The sequence below is a fragment of the Danio rerio genome, chromosome 23 (assembly GCF_052040795.2).
Source record: "Danio rerio strain M-AB ecotype USA chromosome 23, GRCz13ab, whole genome shotgun sequence".
Taxonomy (NCBI): Eukaryota; Metazoa; Chordata; class Actinopteri; order Cypriniformes; family Danionidae; genus Danio; species Danio rerio.
The window spans coordinates 28,011,556-28,038,794 of record NC_141043.1 but is presented as its reverse complement, the minus strand read 5'-3'; the positions used below and the strand labels follow the sequence as shown (position 1 = coordinate 28,038,794).

General features: G+C 34.1%; 1 protein-coding gene across 3 annotated transcripts; it reads right to left on the bottom strand.

The window, feature by feature from the left end:
* Window positions 1-478: 478 nt before the first annotated feature.
* Window positions 479-27,231, bottom strand: arhgap4a (Rho GTPase activating protein 4a). 3 transcript variants are annotated; one of them, NM_200444.2, is given in 24 exon segments: window positions 479-980; window positions 1,073-1,139; window positions 1,220-1,351; window positions 1,580-1,678; window positions 3,598-3,766; window positions 3,849-3,913; window positions 6,247-6,471; window positions 6,554-6,659; window positions 8,457-8,585; window positions 8,973-9,050; window positions 9,138-9,198; window positions 9,287-9,383; window positions 10,488-10,515; window positions 10,598-10,682; window positions 11,526-11,714; window positions 11,875-11,976; window positions 14,343-14,564; window positions 14,660-14,788; window positions 15,700-15,828; window positions 15,933-15,995; window positions 17,503-17,665; window positions 19,607-19,778; window positions 20,335-20,427; window positions 26,663-26,809. In NM_200444.2, coding segments are annotated over 23 exon segments (2,754 nt in total). In that variant the 5' UTR covers window positions 20,402-20,427; window positions 26,663-26,809; the 3' UTR covers window positions 479-803.
* Between the last annotated feature and the right edge of the window lie 8 nt (window positions 27,232-27,239).

Sequence of the window (27,239 nt, the reverse complement as noted above, 5' to 3'; positions counted from 1 at the left end):
AAAAGAGCACATAGCTAGCCACCCAAAAATGAAATTGTGATATTGATCCTTCATGTCACTAATTCCCAAAGACTTTTGTTTATCTTCGCAAATGAGATATTTCAGATGAAATCCAAGTTTAGCCACTAAAATGTTTGAAATGAAAATGTATTTTAAATCATTTTTGGGACTTGGTACCTCTTAGGACCATTGTAGTATATGGAGGGTTAGACAGCTCTCTAATTTAATCTAAAATATCCTCATTTGTGTTAAGAGTGGGTAATTAATCATTTTCAGGTGAACTGACCCTTCAAATTTTATGAATCATCAAAATACCAAAGTTTAAGCTAAATAAAATCTTCTTTGATGTGCTACTGGGGAAAAAAGTATCCTGTGTAATAAATGAAAAATAAATTTACAGCAATTTTGGGGTGGGGATGAACTATCCCTATATGCTACACTGTAAGAGTGCAAAACCTGCACAAATATTATAAAACAGTTTGTTGAAACTTTATCATTTTGATATTAATTTAATATTGTGTAGATGTGCAGTTTCAACTTCAAAACATCAAAACATTTGAACATTATAATTTAAAATGCAAGAATTATCAACAAACAAGCTTTGTGATCCTATAGCATTATGTTGTCATTCCACAGATTCGCTACTACTGTTTCCACTCATACACAGCCATAAAACAGAATTACCATTGCATTTAAAGTTCTTTAACATTGAAAACTGTACATTCACGTTGATGTTTCACTTTAATTTTCTTGTGTTTCAGACTGTGGTTATTGGGGTTTCCCCTTTTTTCTTTTTAATTTCTTCAGTCAGCTGCATTGTCAGCTGATCTAAATAAACCTTTTCCTTTCCATCCCAGTCCTCTGACTGAAGGTGTTTGGACAGTGGATGTGATCTCAGAAGATGCGGATGTATTTTGATCTGGGGAAGACTGGCGATTAAGAAGCTCCTTAAACACAGAGTGCATCATGTGATGCACTTCCTGCAAAATATTAAATAAAAAATAAGAATGACAAAAACAAACTTTAGAACGAGAATAAATTGGTGTTGTAAATAGGATTCGATTTTCCATACCTTATCCACATCTGTTGAGCATTCCTCCCTACTTCCTCCTTCAGTAGTGGATCGTCTCATTTGAGGACTGTTGAAGTTACGATTCAACAAATCTAGTCATTATTCAATAAACAATAATAAACTGTTAAAAATAGTCTAATTACTTACTCTAATGTTTTCCGCAGAGCACCTGGAGAATTTCCTGGCTGTATAAATTGTCCTGTGGGTAATTGCAAAGAAATTTTTCCTGAGGTGACTTGACTAGGTCCGACCCCGGCTTTGTCAGTCGTGACCTTTAATCTGGAAAATGAATTAACAAAAAAAGGCAGAAATACTTTGGCGTTTATCTTGTTACTATTGGTCATCATTACGAAAGAAGGTTCCTTTTTTAGAGTAGAATTAATTTCCTTTATTTATATAGGCTGTGTACACTTAACAGGCTAAATAGGATGCATTACTAAAACTTAAGAAAAACAGAGTACGAAGAAAAGTTTTTTTGTACATACGACAGTACACATGATGTCTTACCTTGTGCTTTTCTCAGCTTTCACTTCTTCCTCTGTCTGGTGTCTGCCACAGCTGGATTTCAGAGTTTCCTTCCCTTTCTGATCTTGGCCTGCATCCACACTGAACAACAATAAGAGAAGATTGAGGGGTGTTATGACTATCTGGACTGTAATTTGTAGCACTGATTCTGATTGTGGCTCGATGATATTTATGTTATTGCTAATGGTATTTTAGGTAAAATTATTAAGTAAAGTTTTGGTCAATTTATGTAATGCCCAAAACCTCTAACATTAGTTTATGGTGTTTTTTTAAATAACAAAAAAATTGCATTAGGGCAATGTTATTTTGCAACCTTAAAATAACAGTCTCAGAACTTTGCAAGGTGGTTATTTTAAAATAACCTGAATATAATCTATACAAGATGTTCCTTTGTGGTTATTTTTTTATTTTTAGGTAATGTTTTTGCAAATATAAAATAATGCTCCAAGAACCACAGAAGACATTCGTTTAAGCATATTTTTTTACATTTTAACATGGACATTTCCTGTACTAACTGCCATACTAACAATTGGTAGTGTTAGATGTTTATTGACGTACAGCAAGTAAAGGATACTGGAGTAAAGAGTTTTAAGGAACATTATTATAACTTTAGTATAATGTTAAAATAAAGTTCTTCTAGAGTTAAAAATAACTTTCTAAATGTTCTAGACAACATAAAAAAACTAACCTCGAAAGATAACCTGAAATAACTTTATTATGGGAATAAAAGAACATGTTATGCATGCAACTAAATTGTGGCTTCTAAAATCTTAAAACATTAATTTATTTTAATTTTGGCTTAGTCCCTTTTATTAATCAGGGGTCGCCACAATCGCCTACTTATCCAGCATATGTTTTAGGCAGCAGATGCCCTTCCAGCTGCAACCCATCACTGGGAAACATCCATATACACTTATTCACATACATACACTACGGACAATTTAGCCTACACAATTAACCCATACCGCATGTCTTTGGGCTTGTGGGGGAAACCGGAGTACCCGGAGCAAACCCACGTGAACACGGGGAGAATGTTAAAACAATATTTAAAAAATATATATTTTGGTGAAAAAAAGTATTTTTGGGTTGTATAAAGTTACATGCTAATGTGTATCAGCCAAATTTAATTTAATTTAATTGATTTAATTTAATGGCAGCATGGTGCCTCAGTGGTTAGAAAAAAGGTGGAGGTGAATTGGATAAACTAAATTGGCCATAGTGTATGTGTGTGAATAAAAAAGTGTATGGGTGTTTCCCAACACTGGGGTTTCCATGTATTCTCAGTGCTGGGTTATGGCTGAAAGAGCCTCCACAGAAAAAGAATTGCCATCGGCAAAAAATGGTGGTTCTCTCAGGGCAACCCTTGATAAAGCAAGGACTGAAAACTGTGGATTTTGTTGGATATTAAATACAACCAGAAGGCACAGAACATCAATATGATATCAGATTGACGTTGTACCCAAATGTCATGGGATGCTGCATTTTGTTCAGAAATGACAATAGAATGACATCAGAACCCAACGCCAGGCCAATGTCAATGTCCAATGCAACCTAAAAACAACTAAATATCAATGTCTAATGATGTTAAAGCTTGGCGTTTTGTGGATGTTCCCTCTATGACGTCTATCAGAAATTGGATTTTGGTCAGTATTTGACGTCAATATGATGTTAGTTTAAGATGTTGGCTTAACGTTGGATTTTGGTCACTGTACAATACAACCTAAAATAAACCATATACCAACATAATCTCACATTGTTATTGGACGTGAAAAATATCATTGTCCCTAGATGCTAATATTAATGTCTTATGATGTTGGGTGTCTGCTGGGACATTATAATTATAATGGCTCAAATGTAATATAGTTATTTTTTATCTGCCAATATACCATAATGATACAGCTAAATGTGGCTTTATATTTATTTTGTGTCACAATTACAACAAAAGAGAGATTTATTTACATATCTGACAGAGCATTCCAGTCCAAGAGATGAGAACCTACCTCTGCACACTGATGTATTTATTTGGGATGAGACCCTTTGACCCATTCACTTCGCCTTTCCACCAATCAGAGGAGGCTTTGCTGTATACAATGAAGCGATCGCCGTGTTTGAAGGACAGCTCAGTTGAAGAACGGCCTATGTAGTCAAACAGGGCCAGTGCCTGCAGCTCTGCACATCCAGAAACAGACCAAAAGTAATTAGTTTAGTTCTACTAGTCAGAATGCTGATAAGTAAACCATGTCAAGCTTACCGTCTTTTGGTTCTTTTATTTGAACCTGCTCTGATTCTCCATCTCCTTCCTCTGCTACAGCTTCACTATAGACATAAGAAATAATAAGTTGAATGTAAATATTTTTCTCAGTGCACGACTGATTTAAAGCAGCTTTACAGGGAAATCATAATGTTAATGTTTATAATGTTTTTGAATTTAGCAGATTAGCTGTCAATAATGTGTGGCCCTGGACCACAAAACCAGACACAAGAGTTATTTTTATTCATTAATTAACACATGAAAGCTGAACAAATAAGCTTTTCATTGATGTGTAGTTTGTTAGTCTACAATATTTGTTTAAGATACAACTATTTAAAAATCTGGAATCTGAGGATTCAAGTTAAATGTTTAATATTATTTTAGTTTTAATAAATTTACAGACTGAAATTTGCCTTCATGTAACATTTTCTGCACTTAAGATTCTATTAAAAGAAAAATAATCATTTTTACCCATACAATGTAATCTTGTCTACTGACAAAAATATACTCGAGCAACAAAACACAGATTTTGTGGTCACATATAACTTTAATTTTCATATATTAATGCACATGGTTTGATAATGTTAACACTCTAACAACTGAGGCTATCTATTTACAGTATCGTATTTTAATTTCAGGACATCCTGTCTGGCTCAGTTTTGTAATAGAGTCTCCAATGTTAGATTTCCTTTATGTGGAAGCTTTCTTAAAACTTAATAGCCAACACATAACATTCCACGTGTGTAGTGCTTGTTTGTGTATTTGCTTCAAGTCAGTTGTTCCTTATATAAATGATATATTATGATAAATTATAAATGACACTATGCATGATGTAAAGTTTCCACTTATTTTGTTTGCTAAAGTACCACCTAGCATTAACGTCCAGAACTGCATACCTTTTGTATTTGTGGATATTATATAGTATACCAGTATACAGTATATAGTGTACAATATTTAAATGATGAATGGCAATAAACAGATTTTGGAAAAGCCTAAATGCTGTTTATTTTACACTTTTGCCATAATTGACTGATTCGAGGGAAGGTGGAAAGTGGAACATTTAATAAAATGATTCCAGTGATGCTCCAGGGACAGACGAGTCTTCACTGAGGCCAGCTTCCAGCCTCCACCGCTGAGACTGCAGCTCTGCACAAGACTTTTGGTCAGCGGAGAAATTAAAATGGTTGTGCCGAAATGAGTCTGGTTCTCTCGAGGTTTTTTTTTTCTTCACTCTCCTATCGGTGAAGTTTTTTTACCCTCTCCGCTGTCGCCACTAGCTTGCATGGTTCAGGATCTGTAAAGCTACGCATCAATGAATTTGCTCTTCAGTGTTTGGACTCTCATTAATGATTTCAAACCACACTGAACTGAGCTGAACTAAACTGAACTTAAACACTTAAAACTGAACTACCCTGATCCAGTTACTATGACCATTTATGTGAAGCTGCTTTGACACAATCTACATTGTGAATGTAAAGCTGAATTGAATTGAATTGAATAAAACCTATGGAAAATGCAATATACATTGGTTTATATACAATTATATTATATTTATATTACATTATATTAATCTACCTTGGAATATAAAGCATGATAATTTAGTTTAACTTTTGCAAGAATCAACCAATTGGCATTTGCTATACATTATATATTGCATTACATATAGTTAGTATAGAATCCAGCTATTGGAAAAGGTTATGACATCCTATGAAATTTCAGTTTTTCCATATCAAAAATCCTTAGATGAAAAAACAACCTATAGCATTGACCTAAATAAGGCACTGCTAATGAAATACTTGAAAAGATCATCAACAGTTTTAGTAGTTTGTTGAGGGCATCTTCAGGTGTGTGTTAATGCTGTGTGTGTTAATTAAAGCTTGGTCAAAATTGGGTCATGCAAAAAGAAAACGATTTTAAACACAGCAGAAAAAAATCTACAATAGATCAGCAAAAAAAGAAAACATAGATCAAGACAATACTACAGTCAAAGTCCAAAGCACATCTTGACTGAGATGCTGTGATGAGAGCTGCAAAAAAACTGCTAAACTTCTCCAGAATGATCTGAGAGATTGGTAAAGAAAATTACAGCTTTGAGTAATTACTGCTAAAAATGCAAACAAGCATCTGAATCATACGGTGCCCTACGTTTGTTACCTATAGCTTTACTATACTGGTTTTATTTTTGTTAAATAAATAATAACATGGTGGAAGTCATATTATTATGTTCATCTGAGGATTTATCTTCAAGTTTTAAGACCATATAGTTCTTTTATAGTGTCCTGACATAGGAAAACCTAAAAATCTAAAACTTTTTCCACATGACTGTATACTATGTATGTGTGTCAGTGTGAATGAGCATATGCCAATCCATACTAGAGAACTGGAGCTTAATTCTCACCAGTCATCTTCTTCAAGTGTCATGCACTTTTCATACACTGGCCCAGGTAATTCACTCTGGCTTGGGAAGATGCTCTCGTGTTGGATGATAATGCTCTTGACCAGGGCATTGATTCGCTGAAGCTCTGCCGCATCACCATTGTTTGGTCCTCTCACCAGACTGGGCCCAAAGCACACAGCCAGGTTATAGGGCTGCATCATGTTCTCGTCACTGTACTGGGAGACACTTTACACACATACACACATACAAATTCAGATTTTGTGACTGGAAAATAGGGAAAAACCCAATATCACACTGTGATACTCACTGGTGAAGGAATGCAAAGAGATATCTCATGACAATGATGAGTGATGGAGGATATGAGGTAACGATGAGCTTCAGCTGTGTTACTTTTTTAGTTTCATCATCTATTTCTGAAATGAAGAGAAATTGAGAAATTAAGATTTTTTTTCTAAAGCAATAATATAAAAAAGTCACTTTAGCTTATTCGGCTTAGTCCCTTTATTGATCAGGGGTTGCCACAGTGGAATGAACCGCCAACTTATCCAGCATATATTTTATGCAGCTGATGCCCTTCCAGCTGCAACCCTTTACTGGGAAACATCCATACACACTCAATCACACACATACACTATGGCCATTTAGCTTACTTAATCCACCTATACCACATGTCTTTAGACTTGTGGGGGAAACTGGAGCACCCGGAAGAAACCCAGGCAAACATGGGGAGAACATGCAAACGCCAACTGACTTGAACCAGTGACCTTCTAGCTGTGTGGCGAACATGCTACCCACTGCACCACAATACAGCCTAACTATAACTCATTAAAAAAGTAAATGTAGCTTTTTAAAAAATTATATTTAGGACAATATAATATGCAGTTGAAGTCTGAATTATAAGCCCCTTTGAATTATTAGCCCCTTGTTTATTTTTCTCCCCAATTTCTGCTTGACAGGAAGTTTTTTCCAACACATTTCTAAACAAAATAGTTTTAATGACACATTTTGTAATAACTGATATATTTTATCCTTGCCATGATGACAGTAAATAACATTTTACCAGATATTTTTCAAGACACTTCTATACAGCTTAAAGTGATATTTAAAGGCTTAACTGGGTTAATTAAGGTTAACTAGGCAGGTTAGGGTAATTAGGAAAGTTATTGTAAAATGATGGTTTATTCTGTAGATAATTGAAAAAAAATAGCTTAAAGGGGCTAATAATATTGACCTTAAAATGTTTAAAACAAAATAAAAAACTACTTTTGTTCTAGCCGAAATAAAACAAATAAGACTTTCTCCAGAAGAAATAATATTTTCAGATATACTGTGAAAATTTCCTTGCTCTGTTTAACATCATTTAGGAAAAAAAAAAAAAAAGACAAAAATAAAATAAAATCAAAGGGAGGCTAATAATTCTGACTTCAGCTGTATTTTAGTTAATAAAATTTATTTTTATTTATTGATTTTGTATATTATTTAAGTTTTTTATTTATTTAGCCATATTGAAAACAAAGGGTCATGTTCTCTATAAGTAAAAATATTTACCACTTAGTATTTCATTATTGTTTATTAAGCAGCTCTAAAGTCTCTAATGTCATTAAGACTGCAATAATGCAAAAATTCTGTTAAAACTAAATTTTAAAATATAATTGCAATTTCAATCATTGTTTTATGAGATTTAGAAATGTGATTTATTGCAGTTATGGCAAAATCAAATTTTACATTTTAATTTAATTTTCTGTGCTACATGATATAAATATCATTTTCAAAAGCTGATTTGCAGCTAAAAGAACTATTCTGATTTATTAGTAGCAGCAGCAGTTGAAGTAGTACTATTATTATCATCAATGTTGAAAACGGTCGAATCACCCACCACTCTGTCTTCACTACTACTCGACCCAATAACCACCCTTACTTTTTTGGGCGATAATAACAGTATATATCAGTATATTTTAGGAGTCGGGAAAAAAAAAATCTCACTCCAAGGTGAAACCAAAAGTTGGCAGTCCTGTATTTGTCCAAATGCATTTGAAGCAGAAACCTTTTGGAACATTATGAAATACCTATACTGTCCTTTTTGATTCATGAATACATCGATTTTATGAATAAACGTAATATTTTCAGTCATGCACTATTGAGCAAAATAATGTTGTTGGGAGTTCTAAGCCAGCATTTAATCCCATATTAGCATGATGAAGTCCTCTTACGTCCACATTCCATCAGCTGGTCATAACTGTCCTCGGGAAAGAGGGGTTTCTCTAGGCCTCGAAAATAAAGCTTCAGCACTCCAGCCACAGAGTCCATGTCACACCGTTCATCAGTAAGAGGATCATCACCTACAGAAAAAAATAAAGTGAGTGTGTATATGCTGTATAAGCTTCAGTTTTTAACATTGAAGGTATGAGGTAGGATGTAGCGCAAGTAGCTAAATTATAATATAACTCTTATATAAATGAAATAGAATAAGGAAATAAGAAAACAAATACTATGGAAGTCAATGGCTACCATACTTTGTATGTTACACCTTCAAAGTATCTTCTTTTGTCAGTTGACGTAACTTTCAATTTTGTGTGAACTACCCCTTAAAATCCTTTACTCATTGAATTCCTTAAAATAAAAAGGAATTTCTAACTATTAAAGACCATTAATTCTGCCCAATGGTCCATAGCATTACTAATGTTCAAAGAAAAGGAGGAGAATATCATCATTCAAATGCTTATCACCTTTCTCAAATGCATCCTTCAGCTGATTCACCACCATCTGAGATCCAGGCACTCTGAACAACCCTTCATGATGTAAACCTTACAAGGGAAAACAGAGTAAATGTGATTCACTGGTGATTAAGATGGAAAGAATGGCAGAAAACTCCTTGTGTGACTTCTGTTTACCATTGAGGTTGATGAAGCGAATGCAGCTCTCCACCACGGCAGGAATGAGTTGTCCTGATGCCTAAATGGGAAGAAACACTGAGTGACTGAGTCATTTGAAGCGTTTTGAGTAAATCCAGAACATTTCTTGAACACAGAGAGAGACTTACTTGAATGTATGAAAGCAGATCCCCATTAAAGAGCTTCTGGTTGATCTGTGAACCAGGGTTACTCTTTTTATGACGCACAGATCTTTTGGAGCGCGTCCTGAATTTATAGAAAGGTTTAATTATAGTTTTTTTTGTAGTAAGTATAATGTTTAAAATAGGCTTGTTTGCTTTTACCACCTCATTAAAATGCTGTCATATTTATTTTATATAACTGATTTACAGTTAAAGTCAGAATTATTAGCCCTCCAGTTAAATTGTGATTCTTTAATATTTTGTCCACAACTTCTGTTTAACGGAGAATTTTTTTTCAACACAATTTAAAACATAAATGTTTAATTACTCATTTCCAATAACTGATTTATTTTTTCCTTGGTATGGTGACAATATACAGTGCTCAGCATATACGAGTACACACCCCACAAATCTTTCATTTAAATAAAAAGTTTTATATAGGATGCTTTACAATATTATATTTATGCATATACATTAGATTAGTCAGTACTAAAGCCAAATCCTACCAAAATCACTTACAGTAATAGTTCAAGTATCCCAAAAGTATATGTTAGGGAAAAAATATTAAATACAAATTTTCAAAGTAGCAAAAATCACGGGAAACAAAATATATATATGATTTGGTCATATATATTTATCTGTAGTTTGTAATTTTTTTTGCAACATTTTACATGAATTTAAATGTATTATTTTTCCATTCCAAAATATGTTCTGTGACTAAAATATTATTTTAATAAATATATCTGTTTAACAAATTTGTTTTGTTTAAATGCACCAATATATTACCTGTATTCACTGAGAAATGGATATAAAAATTTATTTTCAAAATGGGGTGTATTCAATATTGATGAGCACTGTATAATATTTTACTAGATATTTTTTTATTTAAGGTTAAAGTGCAATGTAAAGGCTTAACTAGGTTAATTTAGGGTAATTATAGGCAAGTCATTGTATAACAGTGGTTAGTTATCAAAAAATGCTAATAATATTGACCTTAAAATTAAAAAACTGCTTTTATTCTAGCTGAAATAAAGCAAATAAGAGGAAAAATTATTATAGAAATGACTGTGAAAAAATCCTTGCTCTGTTAAACATCATTTGGGAAACATTTGAAAGAGAAACAAATTTCAATTTTGACTGTATGTATTTTAAGACACTATCACTACTTAAAGAAATCCAGTTCTCTCACCTGGTATGGTTACCATCAAAACTTTCAGCTAATAAGAAAAAAAATAATTGGTTTAGTTTGTTCTTGCTGGCATTCCTTTTCAATAAATTCTGTATAGATAAGAGACATACCTTTCTGAATTGCAACCTTTAGCAGGTCATGTTTAGCCTCCAATTTTGATCTTAAAGAGCTGTTGCATAGATGGTCTCTGACTTTCTGCAATATGAAATTTAAAATTATGAAATTTAATATCAAAATACAGTTATATTCAATATATATATATATATATATATATATATATATATATATATATATATATATATATATATATATATATATATATATATATATACAGAAATAAATATTTGACATTTTATTTAATTAATTAATTAATTCATTCATTTTCCTTTGGCTTAGTCAAGGGGTATCTAAACTCGGTCCTGGAGGGCCGGTGTCCTGCAAATTCTAGCTCCAACTTGCTTTAACACACTTGCAAGGATGTTTCTAGAAAGCCTAGTAAGAGCTTGATTAGCTAGCCCAGGTGTGTCTGATTGGGGCTGGAACTAAACTTTGCAGGAAACCGGCCCTCCAGGATCGAGTTTGGACATGCCTGGCTTAGTCCCTTTATTTATCAGGTGTTGCCACCGTGGAATGAACCGCCAACTTATCCAGTATATGCTTTACGCAGAGGATGCCCTTCCAGCCACAACCCAGCACTGGGAAACATCCATAAACTCTTGCATTCACACACATACACTACGGCCAATTTAGTTTATTCAATTCACCTGTACTGCATGTCTTTGGACTGTAGGGAAAACCAGAGCACCCAGAGGTAACCCATGCGAACATGGAGAAAACACACAGAAACTGACCCAGCAGGAGCTCGAACCAGTGACCTTCTTGGTGTTAGGCGACAGTGCTAACCACTGAGCCACCATGCTACCCACATTTTATATAATTAAAATGTAATAATGATTGATTGATTGATTGATTGATTGATTGATTGATTGATTGATTGATTGATTGATTGATTGATTGATTGATTGATTGATTGATTACCGTGAAGTACAAGCTCTCAGCATCCGGAAGGCTGGCTCTACGCTTCAGTGTGAAGTTCTTATTAGCAGACACATCGCTGTTCCCCTCTGGTGATGAAGGGCTGCTGGGAAAGTCAGGAGTGGATCCAAAAGCGATCTCAGCAAGACTCTCCAGAATGGAAGATTGAGCTGACTGAAGTAATTTGCCAGACTGCAAAATATTCAAATGTATATTTATATTTACACAAGTCAAAATGTAAAGAGTAAACAAAAATACAATTAATCAAATTCATCTGATTATTGTCTCATCTACACTGTGATAACTGTGACATTTTTGTCTGTATAGTGTAGAGATTGTGTAGTTTGTGTACCTCCTCAACCTCCAGAGTGACTGAAGAGAGTCTGGACTGCAGCTGCTGGACGCGAGTCACCAGCTCACTCATCATCTCACATTTTGCAGACACCTCAACCACCTGGAGGAGGACATGCATATTTTTGCACCACAGTTATTAGTCTAGGGTTTTTGCCAAATGGATTATTAGTCTTCCTGAATTTCAAACATGAGCATGATGCTAGCGATTACATGATTGTTGGTTTGATTCCCAGGGAAAGCAAAAACTGATTAAAAGTACATTAAATTGAATGTAATGCACTTTGGTTAAAATCATTTACTAAACGCAAATATGTAAACAGTTATTATAGTTAAAGGGATAGTTTGCCACAATTAAAAATGCTCTCACCAGTTACTCACATTTTCTTTCTTTTTGTTGAACACAAAACAATCCATAGTATGTTGACATCCATAAAATGAACAACATATACTAAAGTATTTCAATGGCTGCTTTTTCCAAAACTATTCAGTATATCTTCCCTTGTGTTCAATATAAAAATAAGCTCATACAGCTTTAGTAGAAGTGGAGGATGAGTAAACTACCCCTTTAACTAAAATTGCATCTAAAAATCACACAAAAAAAATCTTTACCTTTTTTAACCAAAATAAAATGTATATAAAATGACTTATCTTTAAAATATTATTTTTAAACAAAATTTCTAGTTTTTACTATCAATGGGGTATATGCACACAGACTTTTAATTTCAGTCAGCCAGCCCCAAGGCTTTCGGTGAATTGTCATCCCATATAAAATCACTGCGTTTAAGATCTGATTTCTGTAAAAAAAAAAAAAAAAAAAAAAGCCATCTTCACTGCCTGGCTGAGATACGAAATAAAGTGGTTCTCGGACCAAACAAGAAGCACTGCATATAATTATATTTTTTCCAAACCATGTCTTTAAAATATAGAAAATTAATTTTGCCCCAGTATTTTCAATGGAGTTTCTGTGCTAACTTGTTGCTAATGACGGCACCTGCGTTTTTTTCATCTCTTTTTATGCTTTAACAACTAAATGGATGCTTAAGTCTATTTAACTGATTATATTTGAATTAAATTACAACATGGATGCTGTAAGAGGAACCGTATAAAATTGAAAATAGTCAGAAATCTTTCACCGGAAGTTCATCATTGGCCGAAAAACACTAGCTGTGCATATAGCCTATTGAACGGAATGCACTTTAGTTAAAATCATCTACTAAATGCGTATGTGTTAACAGTTATTATAGTTAAAGGAATAGTTTGCTTCACATTTTCCTTATTTTTGTTGAACACAAAACAAAAAATACTGAAGAATGTTGGATCAAAGCAGCTGTCGACATTCATAGTATGAACAAAAAAATTCAATGGAAATCATTGGCTGCTTTTTACAAAATCATTCATTATATCTTTCCTTGTGTTCAACATAGAAAGAAAAAGAAACGAACAGGTTTGGAACAAGTGGACGATGGGTTTTCCCTTAAACAAAAATTACAATTATAACCACACAAAAAACTTTACCTTTTTTAACAAATTATTCAAATGTATATAAAATTACTTTTTTTATTTAATTTTCAAAACAACATTTCCAGTTTTTACTGTACTGAATGTACTATCAATGTTGACATTTCCAACTATAAAAGAAAGAATAAATCACAATTTTTACAGTTTACACATAGGTTGTTTCTAAATTTCAAGAATGCTAGGAAAGCACTTGTGTTCTCATAGAGATCGGTCTTGCCAAGTTTCCTCAGAAGAACGAACTTGTCAAATTTCAGAAAAAAAAAAAACAGCCTTAATCTGTTTATGCCTTTATTAAGATTTTCATGGTAATGTTTATCTTAACCGTCTCATTTAGGGACACTCCTGAGACAAATAAGTTATATCTATGAACTTTCATAATAAATCTATATTAAATGCTGTGCTTCCTACCTCTTTTATTCAGCCGCAAGTACTTCTGGGACTTCTCGAGCAAATTTTGTGCTCAAGTCTGCATCGATGCATCCTTAATATCAAGAACACATCCAGGAGATTTTAATGGTCCTCTGTTCTTGCGGTCTTAAGTTTTGAAACTGAACTTTGGCAGTCAATGATGACGTTACACGAGAACACAAGGCTGAAGACCGCATATTGAGAAACAGCCATTTTTTAGCCTTAAATGTTGAAATATACTACTTATTCTATGTACAAGGCATGTAAATACTAAGGATGTAATTAGCAGGCTGATGCCAAGCATCAAGCTGTCATCATTTACCACTGCATTTGGTGTATGCTTCAAGCAAAAAAAAGTGGTAGTAATTCAAAGTTTTTTTGTTTTTTTTGAGCTGTAAAATGTACTCAAAAGTTAAAAGAAGTATTTAGAATGATGATAACATTGTTTGTAACACAGTGTGAAAACTGAGTGTGAAAAACCTCACACATACTAAAATAATACATTTTGCACTTTAATGTACACATTTTATTACACAGTACCTGGTCGCCTTCATAGGGATGGTATTGAAAACGGAGCGGCAGGCAAAAGGCTGAGTTGTTGAACTGCATGAGAGTGTCTCTGTCCTGGCTTTGGCTCAATTCGGACACCATTGTTTCCAGCTGCCGCATCCCAGTGCTCAAATTCTGTTGAGCCCACTGGCGACTGCTCAGGTAAAAATGCAACACCTTGGATATGGACTGATGGTAACCCAGATCACAGCACTGAGAGGGCATGCAATAAGAGGTTGAGTTACACCTTCTTAGTACACAAACACAATTTTACTACACAGAATTAAAAAAAATAAAATAAAACTCACATCTATGAGAGTGGAAAGATCCTGAAGGTAGTATTTGTTCATGCACGCATTTGCTGCCGCCAGGTTGAGCAGGTAATCATTCCGGGCTTTTGTGCACTTAAGCTGAATCTCTTGAACTTTACATTGCCTCTGCGCAAATATACAGTATAAGGGTGAAATGCGAAAAAACCTCAGAACTTACCGGAACAATCATTTATCCAAAACACATTGAGTGAGTCACAACACATAACCACAATAACCAAACAATGATCTGCCAGTATTGCAAAGAACAGTTGGCCCACATCAAGACTGCACAAAGAAGCCCATGTGCATCCTGCATTGAATTGGTCCTACATGCTATACAAATTGGTGCAAGTAAGTCAAGATTGAGATTGAAGATTTACTATGTCCCTGGGTGATGGCCGCATCAGGGTAAGAAAAGAGGTGGATGAAGTGATGCACCAATTATGCCTAGTGTCAACCATATAAGCCTTAGGATGGTGCAGTTGGTTAAGTCTATTTGAAGCAACATTATAGTTATGTGACTACCTGAACATACTGAATGACCAGGATATTATATCAATGGATTTTTTCTTCCCTTTTCTTGATACAGGCATATTCTAGAAGGGCAATGCTAGAATTCATTAAGCTCACATCATGAAAAAGTGATCCAGGAAGACATAATTATACATATGGGTTGACCAGCACAGAGTTTGTTAAAAACAGAACTTGAATAATAACAGAAAAACTCAAATACAAAAGTACAATCTCTTTCCATAAATCATCTTCTTAAAATTTATGCCAAAGTGGATTAAACATTCCTGACTTTGTACTTTTGTCTTTTCCAGCTCATGAATACAAACTTCCTAGGTTGACTTAAACGCACCACATGAATAATAACTTTTTTAAATGCTTTACTGTAACTGTGCTTTTTTAAAAGGAAGATCTGGATATTCATTTTAGTAATCAACATTCCTCTTCAGCTGAGTTGTATTGAACAACCATTTTGATTTGATTTACAACCATTTCCTATTTTGCTAATAAAACAAAACCATACATACTTTCTCTATTTGTCTTTCCATCTTTTTAGAAGCACTCTGTTTTTGCTTTTCCTCCAGTTTGACAGCCTCCTTCAGTTTGCCTTCTGCAGACAGGAACTCAGTATAATACTGGTAATATGTCTTCAAGGTCTGGTTTTCAACAAACATAGGAATACATTTGACATTAACTATAAACACAGGAATCAAAAATCATACACAAAAAAAGTGTGACTTAATGACAAACTTAAACTCACTGTATGAAGCTCTATGGTGACCTTCAAAAGCCCATCCTGTAACAGGGTGCAGATTTCCCTGCTCTGAAAACATAAAAAAAAGAGAAAGTTTCCTTATTGGATCGAAAATCTGATCTTTTTAAGCTACAGTTTTGTTTCTCTGTGGATTTGTATTTATTATTTGTTGGAGGGAAGAGATTGTTTAATTCTCATGCTACACTTCTGTTTTTAATTTTAATTTTTTCTGCCAAAGCATTGCATTTTGTTATTATTATTATCATCATCTCAGAAGCATAGCAACCAGGGGGAAGGGGGACTTTTAGAGACAGGCCATTTAGAAAGAGGGCCCAGTTTTTAAAAATTTTTATCTGGATCAAATTAGTCCAGATTTGGAAATCCCATGTTTTGCTATTCAGAATTAACTGATCTATCTTACTTTTATGACCGTTTTTAAAGGAACACTGGGTTGGATCACTGTGATCTAAATACCGAGAAAATACAGAGCCTAAAATGGAACCAAAAGTGTAGCCTTCTGGCTTAGCAAAGAACAACAGGTAGGCAAAATACCACTGGCCACAAACTGCCAATGTTTATTTTAATGGTAAGAAACAAAATCACTGCAATCAACAAACATTTTATATTTTTTAGTTTGTTCTAATACAAAACAGCTTTGATATTGTTTTGTTGTTTTTGTTTAACATATCGCATTAGATGTGCCATGCTTCATATAGTTTTTTTTTTTTTGTTTTTTTTTTGATCAAATAGATCCCAATCTAAGTTCAAAGTTTTGAATAACCCAAAAGGCATGTTTGATCTAAATGAAATGTAAGATTGGATTACATGGTCTGATCTTGATTCAAAATCACTCGGTTACTTTTGAAAAACCTATTTCCAAGATTTGATTCAATCCATGATATAAAAACCCACTGGATTACTTTTGAAAAACCTGAGTGATTAATAATTACATGAACGCAAACATTCGGATCTCATACAGCTGTCCTCCTCACTTTTAAAATGTCTGCTATTCCCCTGGGTCATCTCCTTAGTTATCTTCTTTTAAAAAGTGGATGTTTCCAATATCTGCACTACTTCCACTTGACAAGCTACTTGCTGTACAATGCACATCAGAAGTCAAGTGACTTTTGACTGATATGGACACCTCTTTAGTACAATATTAACGACTTTCTTGATTCCTCCTTTTACTCTGTATACCCAGTCTACTGCTTGATATGATCAGATTCCCTGTATTTATGTATTTTTCCCTTCACTTTTTCTTTTTCACTCTTTTTATTGTTTTTGTTGTGCATCTGAGGCTAAATTTGTATGTTCATGAACATTAAAGAAACTGACAAAACAAAACAAATGAATCATGATTAAAGTTCAACGATTAATGAAACAAATGAAACAAACGCTATTGTATTTCTGTGCTCTGCCTGCAAAATGTCAGTGCAAAGGAAGCCACATGTAAGTGTGTGGGCATGCATTGCTCCTTCAAGTCTTGTAGAGTGTGGGTGTTTATGTCTGCAAATGTGGAAGGATGTGAAAACGCGCGTGTGTGTATGTATGTGTGTGTGAGATGGTGGGTGTGTACCCGTTTGGCCAGGCGTTGGGCATGTTCAATGCAGTGTGAAAGCTGTTGAGGCAGAATGTTACTGTAGCTGTCACTCAAAATACTGTGATCTCGGCTCTCCTGACGTGTTTGTGCCAACAACACCTGCCAGCAGTTCACAACTGACTGATGACTGGACTCCTTCCTGATGGCAATAAGAACAAAGAGTTGAATTATCAAGATCCTGGTATCCATAAAGACATCTATATATGCATATCAGTTTATGCACACTGTATATTATATAGAGTTATTAATTTTGATTCATTGGCATAATTTTGTAGGTGTGTGAATTATAAATATATTTTTATATACATACAATAAACAAACAACAGTCATGAATATATACATTGGATCATACATTAAAGTGAAACAAACAGTGCTTAATGGTTTTCTGGGGGTAGTCTAGTAGTATTCGAGTACAGCAATTTAATAATCAAATTTAAAATGCATCTTATCATATAAATAATTATAATAAAATTTATAATTTAATAACCTTCTTTATGCACTATTAAAATGCTTTAAACTCTTTTAAAATGCTTACATAGTCACTAGCGCTAAAAATACATGCAGATAAGACACTATCACTCTATTATGGTTAAATTCTGTTGTGACTTCACAAATCTTATGTGTTTTGACCTATGGTTTCAGGTCATCTATAACCCAAACTCCAATCCAAACATTGCATATGCTGCAATGTGACTATTGCAGATGTACACATTGCGATGTTGATGCTGAAACAATATATTGTGCAGCCCTAATATATATATATATATATGTAGGGTCAGTTTTAAAGAAAATAATGGTTAAAGAGTAAAAATACTACAGCATATTATAATTTAAATGATGATAAATAATAGTTTGAAGGCAAGTGGAAGTATTAAGCATTAAGTAGCAAAATATAAATATTACAATTTCTAAAGCAAATGATTCTCCTATATATGCATATCGAAACTATCGTCACACTAAACAATATACAGTGATTCTTCTTTGATGAATGTATGTAAGGATCATTATTTTTAAATTAACTGATCAGCTTTAACAAATCAAAGCTGTATTAAAATTCCATTGTTTAAAATGACAAACCCTTTTCTCTTTAACCCAATTAGACAATATGTTTTTGTACAATTTTGCTTGAAAATGTGGCTGTAATTCTTTATTCATTCATTCATTCATTCATTTTCTTGTCGGCTTAGTCCCTTTATTAATCCGGGGTTGCCACAGCGGAATGAACCGCCAACTTATCCAGCAAGTTTTTACGCAGCAGATGCCCTTCCAGCCGCAACCCATCTCTGGGAAATGTAATTCTTTATTTTACTTTAAAATAAATTGACATTCAAAGTTTTAACAGTGCACAAAACATACTGGCACCTCCGTCCCTTGAGAATTAATTCATAGGCTAAGATCAGTTTTTATGTATTACAGTATTTCTCAGTGGTTATCTGGCTGGTATCTGAGTACAAGACACAGAATGTGCATGTTTCACATTTTTACTGCATTTGCTCTTTGCAATTCTAAATTATTCACAGCATTGTGCCAAAGAATAAATACACCCTTATTTACAACAAACATAAACTCCCATTGGTAGAGCTGTGCACAACTGTACACAACATTGCAGTACATATTGTAACTAAACCTACAACATACACAGGTCTGTAAATCATTCATGAAATTGTTAAATTTTGAAGACATTTTCAGAAAAAAAGATTACATTTTTTTTTATAAAATTTGCTTGAAAGATTTTGACAACTAGTTCAACATTTTTGTATGACTCAAGTAATAATATGAATACTATTAGTTTTATATGGAATGACTAGTCAGCATTCACAAGTTTAGTTAATTTTGAATGACATGACATAAGCATGATAATGTTATAAAACAGCAGAGAGTTGTATGAAAGCAATTGATGCATGTCCAAAGCATTTTCAATTTGTTGGAAGAAATGAGAAACTACTACTATGATGTGCACAAATGACTAATTGTTTTGAGAAATCACTAACTGTTGTGCAAATGTAAATAGTGTTGTGAGAAGTGCACCAAAGCGACTGTAAAAAACTGTAATGGTGATGTTTTCTTTGCATAGCCTTACTTTTTGGTTCTAGAGGAGAACTTGTCACACAGTTTGTCCAGTGAGCGAGCATATTCCCCCTCGATCTCGCCTCGCCTGCGCAAATAGTCGACCATATCCTGAAAGACCTGAGTCTTCTGCTCCACCTGACCGTCAAATATCCTCAACTGCTCCGCCAGCTGTAAACGCACCTCTAGAAAAGACACAGACAGCAGTACTGTAACTAAGCGTCCTCTCAGTTTGTCTGGTGTGAAATTGACATTTTGTTGTTAACTGCAGTTTCACAAAGCTAAATAAAGATAGACAGATATAGCAATTCTCTTTCCGTTTCTAAATGTTCGCTCAGTCTTGTGTGAAATTAGGAATTACAGTAACAAGTTTCAAAAGGTAAACAAAGATAGACAGACAGCAATTCTATCTATAAAGTTCCTCTCAGTCTGATATAAAAACTGTCTATCATCTACAAGATGCCAGCATGACACAGACAGACAGACAGACAGACAGACAGACAGACAGACAGACAGACAGACAGACAGACAGACAGACAGACAGACAGACAGACAGACAGACAGACAGACAGACAGACAGACAGACAGATAGATAGATAGATAGATAGATAGATAGATAGATAGATAGATAGATAGATAGATAGATAGATAGATAGATAGATAGATAGATAGATAGAACAAGCAAACAGTCATTTTCTTTTCCAGGGTTACTGAGGTGTTAATATTTATGACGTTTTTTACCTTTAATCTGTGTGTCATAGTCTCCAGTCCCCACTCTGTCCCGCCTCAGTTTGACATGAGATGACATCGTCGCTCACACAAGCTGTAATTCGACTTTGAGCAGACAAAATGTAGAAACAATGATGAGAATTGAGATATATTTTAAGCTATATTTAAATATCTTTGGCAGTTTGTACATTTAAAGTATTGGTTCAGTCAAAAATATGTGGGTCAATTATTCCTTTAGTAGAACATTAAAGAATATTTTGTTTTAGCTGAAACCTTGGTCCTTGGTCAATTCAAGGGCATGTAATGTTGCTCATCAAGATTTTGCCTATCCTTGATGCTGTAATGATCTCTATATAAAAAGATTTTAGTCAGTTACACTTACACAATCTCCGTTGGGAGGACAGACTTTTAAAAGATTCCCAAGGCTTGATACTATACATGATCAACTGCACTGGCTTACGGTTCAGTTGCACATAGATTTAAAGGTATTTATTTTAACCAATAAAGCAATATACATTCAAGACTGACTCCAGAGTATATCCCAAATTTGGTTTTCGAGTCTACACCATCTCATATCAGTCATGCTGTAAAAATGCTAAATTATGGAAATCTTTGGCTGCTACAATTACGCATACTTCATCTCTTGACCGTTTTAACCCCTTCAGACCCAAATTATGTTCAAAGTTTCTGAAAAAAGTTTGTTTTCACAGTTCTTAAGGCGGGCGAGGCAGTGGCGCAGTAGGTAGTGCTGTCGCCTCACAGCAAGAAGGTTGCTGGGTTGCTGGTTCGAACCTCGGCTCAGTTGGCCTTTCTGTGTGGAGTTTGCATGTTCTCCCTGCCTTCGCGTGGGTTTCCTCCGGGTGCTCCGGTTTCCCCCACAGTCCAAAGACATGCGGTTCAGGTGAATTGGGTAGGCTAAATTGTCCGTAGTGTGTCAATGTGTGTGTGGATGTTTCCCAGAGATGGGTTGTGACTGGAAAGGCATCTGCTGCGTAAAAACTTGCTGGATAAATTGGCGGTTTGTTCCGCTGTGGCAACCCCGGATAAATAAAGGGACAAAGCCGACAAGAAAATGAATGAATGAATGAGTTTTTAAGGCACCTATAAATGAGACCAAATTATAACAATACAAATTCAACACGCGTTTAAGTGTATATATTTTTTGTCTGTTTCAATTAGACATCAGGTCAGAACAGTTGTACTTCCTGAACATTACACCAACATAAAATACAAAATAAAAAAAAACAAACATACATGATTGTTGGTATAATCTTGAAATGCATTTTCAAAATCACAAACTTTAAGATTGTAACATTTTTACTTTAATTTTGAGGTTTTTGTTGTATAGCTTGCACCTTCTTTATAACAAACTTTATCTTCATCTTCTTCATCACTCCACAATATGTCCACATCTGAGATATTTCTATCAGCTATATGCTCAAGAACTTCAAGATCTGTATATTCTGCATATGAAAATGTTTATAATTTGTGTGTGTGTGTGTGTGTGTGTGTGTGTGTGTGTGTGTATATATATATATATATATATATATATATATATATATATATATATATTTATATTAGGGGTGTCAAAATTAATTGTTTCTTCTGTGCACCGCGATGCAGACGCGGACAATTCGGTATTGGTACAGTAATAACCATAACCGGTTATTATGTAGTGACGTCATTTATCTCCTATGCGCTCTGTCGCGAGGGAGGTGAGCGCCGTTATTTACAACACTCAGCCAACTCAGGGCCGGCCCGTGGCATAGGCACCATAGGCAAATGCTTAGGGCGCTGTATATCCAGTGGGGCGCCAGAAATGAGCGCGCTTCAGTTGGTTTTGTTTTCGATTTTCCTGACACACTTTCAGTTATAGACGGCAATAACTCAAAAAACGCTTACCCTAAAAAGATCTAAAGTGTGTTTCCTACGGAAAGACAAAGCTGGTTATGTTTCACAGCTGTCTTTCTTTTTTTCGCTCGACATTACGAGCACTGCTCCGTTTAAGCCCTCGCAGTCTGCGTTTACTTTAGCCGGCAGAGCTCGCGCTGAGAGGAGCTCTCTTTAAGGGACCGTCGGAAAAGTGCTTATTTTTTTTCGTTTTTTCTGTTTTTCTACTCCGCTCAGCGCGAGCTCTCCCTGTTGCAAGGGCTTAAGTGTGTTTGTTTGTGTGTGTGCGAGTGTGTGTTTGTTTGTTTGATGCTGTCTATGTTTGTGAATGTGTTTGAATGAGAGACAGTGTGTTGCTGTGTGTCTGTGTGTTTATACAGACAGCATGTTATAGCCTCCCCCCTAAAATATAACACTATATATGGAAAGCATCGTCAATGCACCGTGATGCACCGAGATATTGAATTGAACCGAATCGATGGCATGATAATCGTAACCGAACCGTGAGACCAGTATAGGTTCACACCTCTAATATATATATATATATATATATATATATATATATATATATATATATATATATATATATATATATATATATATATATATTCAACCAGCATTACTGGATATTTAATATCAGGTTTTAAGCCCATTGTACATCCTAATGGACATGCATTTGAAAAAATCCAGATCTAAAGCTTGCAATGTTACAAAAGATTTAAAACTTTAATTAGTGAGTGCAATCCTTCTTTTCTTACATACAATCTATGAAATATTGGCAAAAATACCAATAAATCTGAATAAAAACATTGTAAATGTGGCTTACGTCTGTGTCTGGAGTGAAGTGATGCCATGCTGCTTTTCAGTGTAATAGATTTTTTTTCAAAGTACAACACGGCGAGCCTTACCACCTTTTGATTAGATGACAATCGTCCACTCTCATGGACTGCAGGCTTTAAATGAGATGAAATGCTCAGGAACCACAACATGAACAACAACAAAAAACATGGGCTGACGTGATGTAAATTGTAATGAACACAGGGTACGAATGGGGTTCTCTTAAAACTTTTTTTGGTCTTGCTTTCTAGGTCATTGATATTAATGTGGTACCAATTTGATGTTTTATATTCTTTTTTTCTTTTATTGTTTCTACTTTTGTGGCGCTCTAGGTTATTGATCTTTTTATAATTAGGTGACATTATGCAATGTTTTATATTCTCTCTTTATTATTTCTATTGTTATACTGTAGCACCTCGAGTCTAAGAAAAGCACACTATAAATAAAATGTATTATCATTATTATTATTATTATTATAACTTCAGACTGTGAGAAAAGACCATTTGACCATAAGTGTGGATAAAATGTAATATTGTTGTAAATTTAAGTGCTAGTATCTGTTGACTTGTATTTTAGAAATCACCAATGATCACACTGTAAAAACTATCTGTTAATTAAAAGTTTCCCTATTTTTATGTTTTCCAGTTGTGAATTGCATTATGGGATGTTGATCTCGGCTCTGTCAACTTTTTATGTAGAAAAATCAACTCTACAGTTTAACAAAGTGACTTTTATTGACATTTTAGTAGTTATAGATTAATAATAAAATGTTTAAGAAATAATATATAGAGCTTTTCACTCATCACAGTACACGTGCTGCTGCTGATGTGACAATAATAGTAATAAATCTGTAAAATAACAAAAAATGTACTGGCAGCTTATTACAAGGCTTGCAGCGATATATATAACAGCAGCCCAAAGAAATTATCACTTTAAACTATTAAAAAGGTTGATAAAAATAACTTTTTTCCAAATTTTTAAGGTTTTATCGTTTCTACTTTTGTGGGTTTCTAGAAGCTTATCATGATGTTATGTGATGTTTTATATTACTTTTATTGACACTTTAGTAGTTTGAAATATAAAAATGTATAAGAAATAATGTATAAAGAAGTAAATCTGTAAAATAAGAGAAAATGTATTAACAGCTTGTTATTAGAAGTTTTCGTAGCGTAATATACAACACCAACCCCCAAAAAACATATCAGTTTAAACTATTAAAAATGTTAATAAAAGTCACTTTTCCAACTTTTTAAGGTTAAAAGTTGTCAGAAGAATTATCAAGGTCTCAAAATCTGATTCAAAAGCATAAATAAACTGGAAAAAATTAATACATTAAATCACAAAATACAGAACACTGCTAATTTATGGATAGTTTTTACAGTGCAGCTAACAAAATCTACTTTAATGTTATCAGAAGACAACATCACCCACATCTTGAATGTACTTATAAGGAAGTAAAAATAACACCAAAATGTTTTGTGGTGAACTATCCCTTTAATTTCACACCGACCAATATGACCTACAAAAATAAGTAAATAATAAATAATGTAATAAATAATAAATGTGTACACATTGCGTTATAGACGTGACATTTGCAGTAAAAATTTAAAACATAAATTCACAGAGAAAGTATATGTTAACATTATATTGAAGCATCTGTTTATATTTTCCAAAACAACTAACCACAGAGTTATGGGATCAAACAATTTTAATCTGTTTAAAACATTTTTTATACTTTAAATGAGGAAAATAAAGATGTGTTATGGACGTGACAAAAAAAAAAAATCTGTGAGTTTACAGTACACAACATATTTTGTAGTAATTCTGTGAATTAAACTGCACAATCCAAAAGAAACAATGCTCATCAAAAGGATAAGAGTTTGCTCTCTATAGAACAAAAAATATTGATTGAATTATTATTATTTTTTTTAATTTTTGCATTTTTGAGGGAAAAGCTATGTTATGGATGTGACACTTTTTCGTTTCGGATGTGACGGATGTGAAATTGCCATTTGTGTGATTGGTAAATCAAATATAATAGTTTGAAAACATTGACAGAGACATTTTAAATGATTTTAAAAGTACTGTAAAACATTTTGCAACGCAAAAAATGTAGAAAAGGTTTTGCTATTTTGGTGAAAACATTTTTCTTTTCATGGCAAGGTTGATATTTGCATGGAATTGCTCGTATATATACACTTATACACACACACACACACACACACACACACACACACACACACACACACACACACACACACACAAACACAAACACAAACACACACACACACACACACACACACACACACAGACACACACACACACACACACACACACACAGTTGAAGTCAAAATTATTAGCCCCCTTTTGATTTCTTTTAAAAATATTTGATGTGTAGCAAAGCAAGAAAATTTTCACAGTTAGTTTGATAATATATTTTTTTCTGAAGAAATTCTTGTTTTTTTTCCGGCTAAAATAAAAGCAGTTATTAATTTAAAAAAAAAAACATTTTAAGGACAAAATTATTAGCCCCTTTGAGCTATTTTTTTCAGATTGTCTAAAAAACAAACCATCAGAATACAATAACTTGCCTAATTACCCTAACCTGCCTAGTTAATCCAATTAGCCTAGTTAAGTCTTTAAATGTCACTTTAAGCTGTATAAGTGTCTTAATATATATATGTAGGCCTATATAAGATCAAAATACATATTTTGTTTTTGCTGACAATGGCCAAAAAACAAAAACTGCAAAAGAAATGATTATATTCACTCAAGAAGTCTAAAATTCTTGTATAACATTTTGTATAATACATTCGAATTTAAAACACACAGATACATCTAAATTGACAAAGCATATAACGTCTATACTGTACAATTTCAACATTACAGCCACTGCACTCATTCATGAGGTCTGCTCGTTGTTGAGGTGAAAGCGGTCATCGACATGCCATGGCCATGACCCACAGTACAGTGATTGTACAGTGCAGCACTCAGTTTTAGTGAACATTTTGCATTTGTAGGGTGTCAGAAAAGGGGAAGGTAGCAAACTTCCTGTGTTAAGAGAGCAAATCAGACAACAGCGGTTCATCCTCACCATGAGTCAGTCATGACAACAGGCCACCCCCTCAGACTCTCTCCTTCTATCATTCTTCACACAAACTTCCCCATTTTCATCTTATGAAAGTTGACAAACGTTCACTAAAATAGTTGCTTTGACAACTTTAAGCATTAACAAACCTATTGAGGAATGTAGTTTTTGCAACCACGTTTAAAATATAGCTTTTAAACTCTTTTATATTTGAACAAATGTAATGGACGACCAAACAATAAATGCAAACTGATAACTACACATATACAGACGGAGAAAAAGCATATGCTACTTTTTTTTGGCAATTTAAGCAAAACCAAATCACTTACCTTAATAACTCCTGCTTGTGTTTACTTTGGCATTCTCAACAAATCCTCTTCCACCCTGTTATATCACTACTTTTCCAAACCAAAACACCCCGTGAGAAATAAACCCCGTGAGATAGAAAGTCAAGACAGTTCTGCTCCTTCCTCCCTCTGTCACTGTGTGTGTGCTGCTGATACTGAATGCTGAGTAAAACCTCACCTTATTGGCCCCTCCTCCTTCACTTGCCTTCTCACTTTTACAAATGCTGTCTCTTTGAATTTAAACTACCACTTTTCTGACAGGCTTTGTTGTGGGTGGCACGTTTCAATAATGACTACTTATGCCTGTTTGGATGTCTTAAAGAGATAGTTCACCTAAAAAATATATATATCTGCTATAAATTACTCACCTCTTGTTAATTTTTCCAATGAAGTCGTTGGACGACAGCATGCATTCTTCAAATGACTTTCTTTTGTGATCAAACGAAGGATAGAAAGATTTGAAACCACACAAGCAATGATACATGATGTCATTTTTTCACTTGCTATTCTGAAAGTCAGCTTTCATCTGAACATCTGCCCACGCTTTCCATTGTACACTGTGGTTGATTAGACCACAATAGATGTGAGGGGAAACAAACGATAATTTTGATTTCTAAACTAATTTTATATCTGGCTCTAAATTAAGTGCATTATTATAACCTTTCTGTTTTGCTTCTACAGAAAGAGAAGAAGCTCACGTGTGGTCTGGATCATATTGCATCACATTTCACTCTAGTTCACTTATGCAGATTCAT

Coding starts and splice junctions, on each gene's coding strand:
- arhgap4a (XM_087305364.1), bottom strand. CDS start 20,401: ATGTCATCTCATGTCAAACTGAGGCGGGACAGAGTGGGGACTGGAGAC. Junction 10,516..10,597: donor AAAGGTTGCAATTCAGAAAG/GTATGTCTCTTA, acceptor TTTTCTTATTAG/CTGAAAGTTTTGATGGTAAC. Junction 3,914..6,246: donor ACACTTGAAGAAGATGACTG/GTGAGAATTAAG, acceptor TTATGTCTATAG/TGAAGCTGTAGCAGAGGAAG.